Source organism: Equus asinus, chromosome 9 (genome assembly GCF_041296235.1).
Source record: "Equus asinus isolate D_3611 breed Donkey chromosome 9, EquAss-T2T_v2, whole genome shotgun sequence".
Lineage (NCBI taxonomy): Eukaryota > Metazoa > Chordata > Mammalia > Perissodactyla > Equidae > Equus > Equus asinus.
Window position 1 is genome coordinate 95,546,741 of NC_091798.1, and position 13,700 is coordinate 95,560,440.

Sequence of the window (13,700 nt, forward strand, 5' to 3'; positions counted from 1 at the left end):
GGACCTTTGGGTTGTTTCCAATTTTGAGGTATTAAAAAATAGTGTTCTATGAATATTTTTTTAAATAATTAAGCCTTATTGAGATATAATTTACATGGCATACAGTTCACCCTTCTGAAGTGCAATGGTTTTGGTTTTGAGTGTGTTCACGGTTATGTAGCCATGACTGCAATCAGTGTTAGCATAGACTTGTCTGTCATGTAACTCTTGGATCGCCAGCATCTGGAGTAGTGCCTGGTTCATAAGAAGTCTAATTCAGAATATGTTTGTAGTCTGCTAAATGTTGAACAGTAGCAAGTTTTTCCTCTGACAGATAACCATTTTTATAAGTAAAGCTTCTTGTAGATTATTTTCGTATGATATCTGGACCATTATTGAGTCAAAAAGAAGAAACATTTTAACAGCTTTTGATGCTGCTGACTGGCTTTCCACTGTTCTTGGTTCCATGTGTGTTGCCACCATGCAGCTTGAAAATGTGTGTTTTACCACAGCCTTGAATGGTTATGGATCTTACTGTTGTCTCCTTTGATAGCTCTAGTAACAGTTAAAAAATACAAATGACTAACATGTTAGAATATTTTTATTTGAAGGATGACGATGAAAATTAGAGTTGGTTAAATTGTGCGTCTAAGCTTTCCTATTTCATGTACTTGATTGTACTGTGTTATTAAAATTTAGCAGATTTCCAGTGGACTTTTAACTCTGGTCCTGACCAAGAAAATGCAGAGGTTTCTGCTTCTGTCATGAGTTCAGGCAGTAGTCTTGGGAAAGTAGCCTTGTCCAGAATATTTGCCACAAACTCAGGGCAAACCTATGACTGACTTGTTCCAGAGAAACGATCTTTAGTTTTAGAGGTAGTATTTGTATATCTGCATAAGTTAAAATATAAACATATGTTTAGATTCAGAAGTGTAGAGAAAATGAGTTTCCTAGATCTTGCGTTTTTGTCTCTCTGAAATTTTTACCATTAAAAAGAAGAAGCCACGAAGTCCAGTTTTCCAGCAGCTTCAGTGCGTTTTAGACACCATTGCTCTCGGCTGGCAGTTCTTCGCCATTGCTCCACGAAGCACACGTGACTAACAGCTTTTCCATTACCAGCCTGTTCCCATAAGAGCAGCCAGATGGCATTTGGATCCGGCCCTTAACCTCTACCTTTGTCTCCTTCTAGAAATCCAAGCGAGTGTGAACAACTAAGAGTCATGTTATTGAAAGAACCTGAAATAGGCTGTAACCTTGGTACTTACTAGTAACAAATCACTTTTAGTACATCTTAGGGCTTCTAAGTATAGATTAGTAGTGAAGTGGGAAGCTAGTGTGTATGTAGGGGAAGATAGAGGCATTGAGGCCAGCAGAGAGGAATAGGATGTTTGGACCAGGTTTGACCAGGAAAAACAATAAATATTTGAGTATTGATCTTTAAAAAAAAAAAAACTAAAATGTGTTTGTTTAGTGAGTACTGGTCTTTAATGGTTTTATTTTAATAAATGAGTATCACACATATATTTTATTTGATGGAAATAAGGTATAAGTCGGCTCAGGAACATCGTTCTTAGTGAAAGAAGAAAATTTCTTAATTGCAGCCTAATTGTTTACTTTGAGATCACTTTTAAAGTACATTTGAAAGCTGTGAACTTATTTTCTGATGATGTTTTCTTAAATAGAATTAGTAAAATGTCTTATGTGAAACAAAATGTTGATTCACGTCTGTATAAAATGTGTATGCTATCCTTTTAAATTCCCTTATTTTCCTTGCAGGGTTTCAAACAAAATCAAAAAGAAGGAAGGTGCTCACATTTCAATTAAGGAGTAAGTCTGCCATCATTATAAAAGTGAATCTTACTTTTGTATAGATTGTATAGTTTGTGGAAAACATGTTTAAAAATTAAAGGGTTGAAAAGTAGAAGAGTTAATGTAAAACAATGTTAAAGACATTTTGATGCCCAGACTATTTGATAATAGGTTGAACTGCATCCTCTAGAATTCTCATGATGTCAAAGGGTCATCTCAGCAAATACTTGTTGGTTGGTGGTGTGGAAAGAGAAACATTTCTTCACAATAGAGAGGTGCTTAGACCCACTGAGGAAACTGCAGCTGTAGTCAGACAGCCAGACCACTTTTGGATTTGTGATGCTGGGTGAAACACGCTGTGTTACCTGTGAAGGGTTCTGGTCAAAACAGCTTCACTGGAATTTAATCAAACCTTTAAGATCTGCTTTCCCTTTTTACTGGAAATCCTGGCGACAGAGCAACAGTTAAATGACACCACAAAAGAAATGATCAGACAGGTCCAGAGTGTGGAATGTTGTAGAAGATAACTAGCCTTCTTTCTTCAGAAAGTCAGTGTCATGAGAGAAAACAATGGTGTGGAGTGGCTAACTATTCTAGATTAAAAGTGACTTAAGAGATACAACAGACAAATGCCCTGTGGCATCCTTGATTGGACCCTGTCTTGAAAGCCATCTGTGAAAGACTTGGGGGTTGAGGAAATTTGAATATGGAATGGATTTCAAATGATATTAGATAATTATATTGCTAATTTTAGGAGCTGTGATAAGGATGTTGTGGTTTATAGAATAATGTCTTTTTAAGTTTGCATACTAAAGTATTTAGAGGTGAACTGTTAATGTTTCTGATATATTTTTAAATGACTTAGCAAAATGTATGTGTGTGCGTGAAGCATATATGGTTATTATTGAATCTAAGTGGTGTGCATATGGATATTCATTGTACTATTTTCTGTATGTTTGAAAAATACATAAGAAAAATGTTCAGTATTTTACAACTAAATTAGTACAAGCTATGTGTCTATCATTATATTCCTTTTTCACCTATTATTTTACCCTTTTGGTCCATATTCATCTATATTTTGATGTGGATTGTGTGTGTGTGTGTGTAGCCCCACTTAGCATCACATTTGTAAAGTTTTCTCCTGTTCTTTCTGTCAGATTGTTGCCTGTGTGTTATGCCACTCTTCCTCTAGTTCAGGAGCTTTTGGCATTCTGGATAATGCTGCAGTAAATAACCATCTTCTATATAGTAGTTTGATGCTGTTCTATCATAGCCTTAGGGTAAATTTCTGTGTTGTGACTATTTGATAAAAGATCGTAACATTATGATTTTTGGTAGATGTTTCCATGTTGCCTTGAAAAGCAAATTTTGCAAAACATTTTCCTTTTGATTTTCAAAATGGGAGGTGCATTCCTGGGAGGGATATATTTTTAAATTATATAAATCATCACATTTAATTGTGTAATGATTCATATTTCATTCTTTGATTAAAGTCATTTTTATTCAGTTCAAGTTCTTGAGCTAGTTATTTAGCCAAGTCTGAAGAGGAGAAAAGAAAAGTGAGGCAGGGGGTGAAGTGGGTTAGTGCTCCCGGCAGAGAGGCACAAAGCCGGGAGCACCAGAGCAGCGTGTCTCGAGGCCTGAGATAGCTCTCAAGTGTCCTGTTGCTGTTCCCAGTGACTCAGCCTTCGCTTCCCCTCCCCCATGCAGGTGACTTCCACTCTTTGAATCTGCTCTCCACTCACTTCTGTCCCATCGCTTTTCACATTATGGTGTCTTTCTTGTTTTGATATGTGTCTTTCCTCTGTCAGGAGAGACAGGGCACTGCGTCTCATTCTTCATCAGGTTTACCGATGTGCACAGTTTTTGAAGTCTGGGATGGGTTTAGAGCACAGGCTGGAGGGAGTGCCAAAGAAGAGAGAAATGGTAAATGGAAGAGAGATTTCAGATCGGATCTTTCACCCATCATGAAAGGTTAGGCGCTGAGCTAACTTCCGTTGCCAATCTTCCTCCTCGTGCTTAAGGAAGATTGTTGCTGAGCTAACATCTGTGTCAGTCTTCCTCTGTTTTGTATGTGGGACACCGCCACAGCACAACTTGATGAGCAGTGTGTGGGTCCACGCCCAGGAGCCAAACCCGTGAACTTGGGGCCGCCGAGCCCAAGTACACAAACTTAACCTCTGTGCCACCAGGCCAGCCCCAGATAGAATTTCTAAACAGACTATACCAGTTAGAAACTCTAACAATTAGGTAAGCATGAAAATGAGGGCATTATTAACTAGTTTATTCTTTTGGGGAAGCACTGTGACGACATACTGTGATCCCCAGAACTGTTTAGAATCTGAGGCCCAATATATGAAATTAATCATCAGTACACAAAAATAATCCTGTGGAACTATGATAAACAAAAAAGCCCAAAATAGATTTATTATTGGCATGTAGAAATCTGTATCAACTCCAAATTCAACATCTGTACCTGAGAGGTGTGGAGTGTAATACCGTGTTTAGTATATTTTGTTTGAACCACCACAACAGACTAATCTTTCAGAAAATATGCAAAAACTAAAAATTAGTTGTTCCAAAATGGGAAAGGTGATGCATGAATTGTGTCATCAAACCGAGTATTCACGAGGGAAACAATGAGATGTTTAAAAACAGGAGGAACAGCTGGTAGTGTGCTTGTTCTCCTGCCACAGGTGATAAAACTGGGCGCAGTGCCTGCTGTAACTGTTTTCAGGCACTGGCTGCAGAGTGCAGGGCGAGATCCCGAGAAAGGGCAACACTCGAGGTGCGTTTCCATCCCCCTTTCTGGCTGGACGGTTTCCTCGCTGCAGCGTGAAGGCGGAGCCTCAGCAGAGGGCTGCTGTTCCTGGGGAGGAGCGGAGGTCAGGTTTGGGCCCTAGGATAAGGCTGGAGTTTGAAGAGGCGGGGTCTCGAGAGGAGGGATTGGACCGGACGGAGCTCCAGAAATGTGTGGGAGCTCCACAGATGTTAATCAGCAACAGTCTCCTCACGCAAAAGGAGACCGGCGCGGATGTTTGCGCAGGGCCAAGCCTCACAAAAAAATGTATACTTCTTTTTCTGTCGTATATTTATAAAAACAAAGTTCTCAAATAGTTTATTTTTAAACATTATTCAGTTTCTTCTTTTCTTTTTTTTTTTTTTAACTACATTGTTGCTTGTTATGTTTAGCAGTCTGATAGGAAGATATATTTAAGTGAAAAAAGTAAGGTGCAGAACTGCATGTTACCTCCCTGCCATTTGTATAGATAGATACTCACGTCCGTGTCTGGGTGTGCACTGATGGCCCTCAGGGTGATCCTCGGGCGACCTCTGAAGAGGGACTGGAAGACGCAGCGTGAGAGGGAGACTTCGCCCTATACCCTTTTTGTATTTCTTCTGTTTCTGTGCTGAGTACATTTATTGACAATAAAAAAAAGTAATTAAAATAAATCTGGTGGAATGTATTTATCACCATTACTCCTTTAAACTTGTTTAATCTTCATTTTTGTAGGTAATTCATGCAGTGTTCTTTAATAGGTAAGTGCTTTTTCCTCAGTATTTCTTGGAGAACATTCCATATCAGTGTGTAAAACTGTCTTGTTTTAAACAGTTGCAGGATATTTTATATATGGGCGTGCACCATACTTATTTGAGGTCTTATGGATGGAAGTTTAGGTTGTTTCCAGTTGTTTGCTATTTAATACTACAGTCAGCACCCTTTTACATAATTCTTCTCTATGTGAATACATCTTTAGGATTATCTAAGTAGACAGAATTAGAATCTAGGATCCTAATCTAGAATTAGATTCTAGAATCAGAACTGCTGGATTGAAGAGGACATGCATTTATAATTTTAATAAATTATTGCCAAATTGAAACTCAAACCCTAAAGTTGGCTCCAGTGGACTTCAATGATATGCCAGGGGTTACCGTCCTCTGTCTGCTTTCCTTGTAAGTTTCTTTTTTAATTCCTTCTCTCTTAGTTATTAAAAGGGATATTTTAGGACCATAAATTTGTCTTTGAACAGCGCTTTAGTTGTGTTCTGTAGATTCTACTATGTAGAATTCCTATCATTTTCCAGCTACTCCACAATTTTGGGTTTTGTTTTCAACTCTAGAAATGTTTAATAAGTGTTTTAATTACTAGGTAGTTAGGTTTAATTTCTAGTTTTATTGTAGTTGGAGAGTGTTGTTTGTATTGTTCTAATCACCATTTTTTTTAACACATGATTTTGATCATTGTTTTGTAATTAGTTTTAAATTCTGTTAGGATAGATTGAATACCAGTGTTCCTTAAAAATTTTCTTGGGGCTGGCCCGGTGGTGTAGTGGTTAAGTCTGTGGTCTCTGCTTTGGCATCCCAGGGTTCAAGGGTTTGGATCCCAGGCACGGACCTACACACTGCTCATCAAGCCATGCTGTGGTGGCATCCCACATACAAAATAGAGGAATATTGGCAGAGATCTTAGCTCAGGGACAGTCTTCTCACCCCCCGCCCCCCAAAAGAAATCTTTAAATATGCTTGCTCATTTACTCTTCTAAATGAATTTCACAATTTAATTATTTAACTATCATAAAAATTGAAATTAGTATTACTTGTCTTTATTTAGCATATTTTTATTCTAGCTGTATTTACCATGGTAAGTGTATTGCTTTTCATTTCCTCTCTTCTGTATGATTTTCTAAGAAAGTAGGTTTTTACATTTCATAATTGTATCTAGTCTTTTTTTCTTTCAAGTTCAGGTGCAGTTCTCTCCCACGGAGAATGGTATGTGGATGTGCCCTGGTCAGTGTGAACAAAGGCTCCATCGTTTTCTTCATGAACGCTTGGTTGGGTGACAGTCGTCTCCGTTTCCCCTTGTTGCATGTGACTCATGCTTAAACAGCCAGCCAGGTGTTTCAAGGGAATGATCAGTTTGAATAACTTCACAACGGAAATGTGACTGATTAAAGAAACTCAAGATTACATACAGTGCAGAAAAGTCCATCTGTCAAAATCACGACTGAGCACATTTGTATATTGTAACTTTCTTAGTATTTTAAGCTTTTTATTAATGCTTTTAAAAATAAATGATAATTTTTTTTTAAACTTGACCGTTGACAATTTTTCTTTGGCGTATATTTGGTGAGGTGGAGTCTTTCTAAAGATGTAGAAAGAAAACTGCTCAGACTTATCTGGGTAAAGGGGTGGCATTGTAAAGATACCACCGGTTGTACAACAGTGTTGCTGACGATCCAAGGTTAGGGGCAAAGCCCAGTGGGAGCCAGAACCCCCGAGGACTGGCCCTGGCCGGTCAGGAGCCAGGGCTCTGTTGTGTTTCTCGGAGGTCATCTTACCCTTCTCCCTGCACCGTGTCTCGTCTGTCGGCCTCCCTCCTGGCACCTCCACATCCTTGTCATGCACTCGCCTGACGTGGTGGCCCAAGCCATTCTCACTTCATCACTCCCTCGCAGTTCCATTTGACTGTCTCGGTGTCTCTCAGTTCACCTTCTCAGGAGACGTAGAAATTCCCGCTGTTTCAGTTTAGTCTGAGGATTCGTGTCCACGTGCCTGGGATTCTCCCTGGCCATTTGGCTGCGGGAGCGGAGGCTAACATGACAAGTGCTCTTCAGTGGTTTCGCCTGGGCGACTCAAGGTACCTCTCACATTAGTAGCTCCCAGTACATATTTGTTGAATAAGTGAATATTCAATGCCTGTAAGTAAGCTTCGCAGAATGGAACTTTCAGTGGCTTAAGCTTTCTTGTACAGTGTGAGTGGAGTTCTGTCATTTTTCATGACAATGAGCCAGTTTTTCTACATTCGGCGTATTTTCATTGCCTAAGCATGTGCCAGGTTAAATTTAGTTATGAAAGTAGCCTATTTGCTTCCTAAGATGCTTTCAGATGTTCCCTCCTTTAATACCTAATCCAGGTGGAGAGTGGTTGTAGGTTCAGGAAAGTCGTTCATTTCAGCAAATATTTGTCCCACTTTGTCTGTGTGCCAGGCACTCTTCTGGGGCCTAGGAGAACAGAACAGATGCAAGGCCTGCTTACGGTGGTGGGAACCAGCCAGAAACAAGTGACATTCCCAGGGCGGCACTAGTGATGCGTGCTGTGGAGAGAAGTGAAGCAGGGACAGCAGCTGGGCAGAGTGGGATTGGAAGTGGGGGTGCTCTATAAGAGAGTGGTCAGTAGGGCCGGCTGGGGGCGTAGTAAAGTTCGTGGGCTCCACTTAGGCGGGGTTTGTGGGTTTGGATCCTGGGCACAGACCTACACACTGCTCATGAAGCCATGCTGTGGCGGCGACCCCCATACAAAATAGAGGAAGATTGGCACAGCTGTTAGCTCAGGGACAATCTTCCTCACCAAAAAAAAAGGTCAGAACTCCTCACCAAGCTGACATCTGAGCAGAGGTCTGAAGGAAATGAGCCATTCACGTAAGTTGAGGGGGAACCTCCCAGGCAAAGGCAGTGACAGGTGCAAAGGCCCTGAGAAAAGTGCGTGTTTAGCACATTCAGGGAACAGCAAAGAACCCAGCGTGGCTGGAGTGGAGGTGAGCAGAGGTGGAGGTGAGAGAGGCAGCCTGGGGTCAGGTGATCTGCAGGCCATGGTAAGGTCTTCAGCATTTACTTTGAGCTTCCATTGAAGGTTTTGAACCAGAGCATGATCTGGTTTATAAAAGGAGCCTCTGGCTACTGTGCTGAAATTAGACCCTCGGTTTTGAGGGAGAAAGCAGGCCGACTAGTTGGGTCCAGTGGGTGGTAGTGATGGGATCCAAGTGTGTTTGCACGTGGAGCTCAGGGTCCGCCGGTAGATGACGTGTGTTGTATGAAAGAAGAGCGAGGCTGCCTCCCAGGGGGTGTGGCCTGTGCAAGTAGAAGGACGAAGTAATGGGATGGAGAAGTCTGCATACAGAGTGCTTTTGTGGAAAACAAGGATAGGAGTTGGGTTTGGACGTGAAATTTGAGAAACCCGCTAACGGGAGTTGGATATGTGTAGAGTTCAGAGGAGAGGTCTGGGCTAGAGGTGAAAATTCAGACGTTCGTATAGACGGAATTTAAAGCCATTCAGCAGGACACGATAGCCAAGGAAGTACATTTAAGTAGAGATCCGGGAGCACTCGGGCACGCCTAGCGTTTAGAGAGATGGGGAGAAGCAGGAAAGGAGGCTGGGAGGGAGCACTCGGGCACGCCCAGCGTTTAGAGAGATGGGGAGAAGCAGGAAAGGAGGCTGGGAGGGAGCACTCGGGCACGCCCAGTGTTTAGAGAGACGAGGAGAAGCAGGAAAGGAGGCTGGGAGGGAGCACTCGGGCACGCCCAGCGTTTAGAGAGACGGAGAGAAGCAGGAAAGGAGTTCCGGGAGGGAGCACTCTGGGGCACGCCCCGTGTTTAGAGAGACGGGGAGAAGCAGGAAAGGAGTTCTGGGAGGGAGCACTCTGGGGCACGCCCCGTGTTTAGAGAGACGAGGAGAAGCAGGAAAGGAGGCTGGGAGGGAGCACTCGGGCACGCCCAGCGTTTAGAGAGACGGAGAGAAGCAGGAAAGGAGTTCCGGGAGGGAGCACTCTGGGGCACGCCCCGTGTTTAGAGAGACGGGGAGAAGCAGGAAAGGAGTTCTGGGAGGGAGCACTCTGGGGCACGCCCCGTGTTTAGAGAGACGAGGAGAAGCAGGAAAGGAGGCTGGGAGGGAGCACTCGGGCACGCCCAGCGTTTAGAGAGACGGAGAGAAGCAGGAAAGGAGTTCTGGGAGGGAGCACTCTGGGGCACGCCCCGTGTTTAGAGAGACGGGGAGAAGCAGGAAAGGAGGTTGGGAGGGAGCACTCTGGGGCACGCCCAGCCTTTAGAGAGATGGGGAGAAGCAGGAAAGGAGTTCTGGGAGGGAGCACTCGGGCACACCCAGCGTTTAGAGAGATGAGGAGAAGCAGGAAAGGAGGCTGGGAGGGAGCACTCGGGCACGCCCAGCGTTTAGAGAGATGAGGAGAAGCAGGAAAGGAGGCTGGGAGGGAGCACTCTGGGGCACGCCCCTTGTTTAGAGAGACGGAGAGAAGCAGGAAAGGAGGCTGGGAGGAAATGTGGCGCATTAGGAGGAAACCAGGAGGGGCGCCTGGAAGCCAGTGAAGAAAGTGCTGCCGAGGGAGGGATGGGCCGCATCAAAGCTGTCCACAGGCCAGATGCCGCCAACAAGGGGGTGGGGACTGGGACGTATTGAATTTCGCAGTGTGGAGGTCACTGGTGGCCCTCCAAAGAGCTGTTTTGATGGAGTGGAGGAGCTAAAAGCCTGGTGGGAGAGAATATAGGAAAGAACAGTTGAAGATGGCACAAATGAACCACTCTCTCAAGGGATTTTGTAGTATTTCTCAATTTTTGTCATATTTGGTATTAGTAAAATCACATTTGATTTACCTTTGTTTTAGAAAGTTTTTTGTGAATCTCAGTTGTGTATACGTATATAAAGGGGTAAATTTTTTTATGTAAGATTAATTGATTGAAATTTCCCATGGCTGCATAAACATGCATGTGCGTATGTCCTGTCACTCAATCTTAAGAAATTTGACCAGGGTCCTTTTTGTTTAGGTCTGAACTATTAAATGTAGTAATACTTGTACCAGTCATCATGTTATTGCCTGTCACATCGAAATCCAGCTTTCGATGGCGACTCTGCAGCAGTGGGTCTGGACCCTGCAGGTACCTCTCCTGTCAGCCGGCACGGTGGAAAGCTTTGTTGGTAGAGCGCCACTGTGAGGCCCCCGAGGAGCAGGGGCCGTCTTCTGGTTCCAGGTGCCCCTCCAGCAGAGCCCTGCAGCCGCCGCTCCAACTGGGCGCACCTGTGCAGTGCCTGGCTTCAGCAGGACCCAGTGGCCAGCAGCACGCGGCGCCCCCATGGCACCTGCTCAGCAAAGTGCCCCATGCTCTCACCTCCTCGGGCTGCAACTCTGCAAACCTGAGGTTCATGCTGTGCCTCTCTGACCACGTCTGGGTCTCAGCCCTGGGGGCCCTCCTTTGGGAGCTCTGCCTTGGCCTAGGGTGAAGAGCTGTTCTCACCCTCTGCTTAGAGCTCTCACTTCCTCACTCAGCCAATCCCCGTTACTCCAGGCCCGCAGACAGTTCATAGCTCTACGGTAAACTTGCCCGTTCAAATCACCGTGTGGTCTCTGTCACTGATTGGACTCTAATACTTAAAACCTTTTTGATTACAAATGTATTAGCTATAAGATCAGACAAGCAAGATGATAACCCATCTCACCTTCTAGTAATCTCACCGTCCAGAGGAGCCCCCATTGATGGTGTAATGCTAAACTAGTTTTTATTTTAAGTATAAAACTAACACAGGCACTTGTAAAAAAAAAAAGGGAGAAAGTAAAAAAGAATGCCTTCCTAGAGTTAGCCACTATGAACATTTTCTGGGGTATACTTCCAGAAATTCTTAATGCATCTAGCAACATGCGAGTATGCCTTTTAAACAAATGGGATCATACCACACATACATACATACATACATACATGCTGGCTTTTTCCTTGTGTAAAAATAACATTTAGGGTACAGAGCGGTTGTTTTGCAACCTAATTGGCATCATGAATTTGGAATGCTCTTCTAGCCATTCAGAAGATTCTGCTGCTTAACGGGCAGGAGTGCAGTTCTGGACGAGCAGATGTAGAATCCAGCAACATGGAGTCACCAGCAGACAACACATGTTCTCCCCGCGCAGACTGGCTTCACAGGAGAATTCCAAGGCCGTTATAAATGCATATGTTGAAGTCTCAGACGCGTGGTTATCTAACAACGTGTTTGATACTCAGTATTCCGGAAAACACAAATTTAGCTGATCTCCAGTAGTTCTAAATTCTACTCTGTTTTTTGCTTATACAATAAGTTGTTGACTCAAAAGGCTCTGGAATAAAAGCATTTTTCCGTAAATCCTATTTCCTTACACTGGCAATGGATAAAGAGAAGCTATAAGTAAACTCTCCTATACCAGTTAATTAAATATACAAAACAGAGCCGACAAGGATTAAGGAATACCTCCCTGGACCCTGATCCAGTGGACTCTTATTTCACCTGTGTGTGGGACTGCTTCAGACCTTGTTAGCTGTTTCATGCATAACTTGAATACTTCCATGCTGTGGCTTTAAGACAGATCAGCGCCCCCGACACCCCTCCCCAGGCCTTGTTCCTCGCCACAGTTAGCCTGAAAACCTGATGCCGGCCCTAGATGACAGGGGTTAGCTGTATAAACTCCATTGAAGGACTGATCTTTAGCTGGTTATTCAGGGACTTCAAAGCTCTGGTAATCTATTTCTTAAGCTCGGTGATGCATAAGCAAAGTATTTTTTTAATTACATGCCTTACACATTTTATAAATTCTCTTTTGTAGGCAATATTTAATAAAATGTTCTTGGATAATTTTTAGAACTGTCGACAAGAATTTTCTTGATTCAGCAGCTTTTTAGCTAAATCTTCTATTTCTGAATGATTGGCGAGAACGGCAATATCCATTTCCAGTGAAAAGTTAAGTGTTTCGATTGCGGGTGTCTCTCTTTCATGGCCGTGAGCAGTGTGACGTCTTCTGCATCCAGGAGCCAGCTTAACATGTTCAGTCTGATCAGGCTGGGCAGGCGTGACACACACTGGCTCAGAGACTTCACTGTTGCTGCCTGAGCTTTGATACACTCCGTGAAATGCCTGGAAATAGTCAGCTCTTGCAGGCGTGGCAGGCTGTCCAGTACTTGAAAGAAGTTTCTATATCCTTCCTCTGTAATCTTGTGATTGATTGAAAGATTTAAGTTCTCAAGTTTCTGGAAACCTCCACTGTTTGCTACCTTGGCTATAAAAGCAAAATATTCATGAAAACGGAATGATAAGGACTTGGATTTCAACAACAGTAGACTAGGCTATTTGAACCAACTTCCTCTCCCACCACCACCACCACCGCCACCGAAAGTAGCAAATGTTCAATATAGTATTTTTTGGATATCTTCTTAAAAGCCCCAAAGAACTGATAAGAAAGAGCTACCTGGCCCAAACCCCAGGGAGAAGCAGAAACCAGAGAAGTACAGCTAAGCCCCAGAGCACGGAAACCACTTTTCCTAGGAGGGTCTTGCCGTCCTGTGCTAATTTGGGCTTCTCTTTTGGTCTCCCAGGAGGACAGTGTCGAGGCACAGCGTGGCTGAGAAACAGGCTGAGTTAGAAGGGACATTAGAGGTTGAAGCAACCATGTCTCCCCTTGCAGAGAACAGGATGTGACATTGCTCACACTGGGTCTCCTGACTGCCTGCTACCGGGCACTCCACCTGTTGCGCAGAAGGGACCCCCCCGTTACTGAGACGGAGGGTTCTGAAGGATGGGGCGCCTGGGCACTTAGCAGGCGGTTCTAATGTAGGTCGACTCCACTTTGGAAGTGGACGCCTAGCCAGGATTTTGTTTTTAGTTGCTAAGTCTCCCTGTCCTAATTTGGGCAAAGGTAAGGTTTGGTTTCACTCTAGAACCCAGGGCTGTAGCATGACTAACTTCAGAGGCAGAGGTACTGAGAAAATGTCTTCAGCTGTGTCCTGAGTAGGTATCTCCAGGAACATTTGAGAGCTATTTCTCCTCTCCAAACACGAAGGACCCTTCTGGAGGGACTCGTAGAAAGCCCAGACCTTCCACATTCATTCCCTTCTTTCCTGTTATGGCCATAGCCCCTAGTCCGCGTTGCGTAGGTCGCTGGCTCTGTGATGTGTCTGAGTGGCGGCTCCTGTGGGTAAAGTTCAAGTGCTGCTAACTACTGGGAAGCAGGGGCCTGTCAGCCGTGCCCCGAAGCAGCCGTGGGGAAGCGAGCCTGCTCTATTCAATCAACACAAAGCGTGTTCCTGCTCTGCGCCAGGCGAGTGTGCTGGGAAGAGAGAACACCTGCTCTTGGGGGAGAGCGACTGGGGTTCCCGGTCCCAGATCTGTGC

General features: G+C 44.0%; 2 protein-coding genes across 13 annotated transcripts in view; one reads left to right on the forward strand and one right to left on the reverse strand.

Moving 5' to 3' along the window:
* LOC106838049 (survival motor neuron protein) overlaps positions 1-6,884 on the forward strand; it is a 28,716-nt gene extending 21,832 nt beyond the window's left edge. Inside the window, exons 8-10 of one of the 4 annotated variants that reach the window (XM_070517982.1) lie at positions 1,756-1,806; positions 5,303-5,328; positions 6,529-6,884. In XM_070517982.1, the coding sequence (XP_070374083.1) occupies positions 1,756-1,803 (48 nt within the window). In that variant the 3' untranslated portion in view covers positions 1,804-1,806; positions 5,303-5,328; positions 6,529-6,884. Of the gene's footprint in view, positions 1-1,755; positions 1,807-5,057; positions 5,217-5,302; positions 5,329-6,528 lie in introns of those variants that run through there. The other 3 variants (XM_014851913.3, XM_044778056.2, XM_044778057.2) reach the window with 3 other exon arrangements.
* Positions 6,885-10,122: 3,238 nt separating this feature from the next.
* NAIP (NLR family apoptosis inhibitory protein) overlaps positions 10,123-13,700 on the reverse strand; it is a 34,518-nt gene continuing 30,940 nt past the window's right edge. For 7 of the 9 annotated variants that reach the window (XM_014851915.3, XM_070517979.1, XM_070517975.1 and 4 more), the window contains one exon: positions 10,123-12,589. In XM_014851915.3, the coding sequence (XP_014707401.3) occupies positions 12,225-12,589 (365 nt within the window). In that variant the 3' untranslated portion in view covers positions 10,123-12,224. The remainder of the gene's footprint in view (positions 12,590-13,700) is intronic. The other 2 variants (XM_070517981.1, XM_070517980.1) reach the window with 1 other exon arrangement.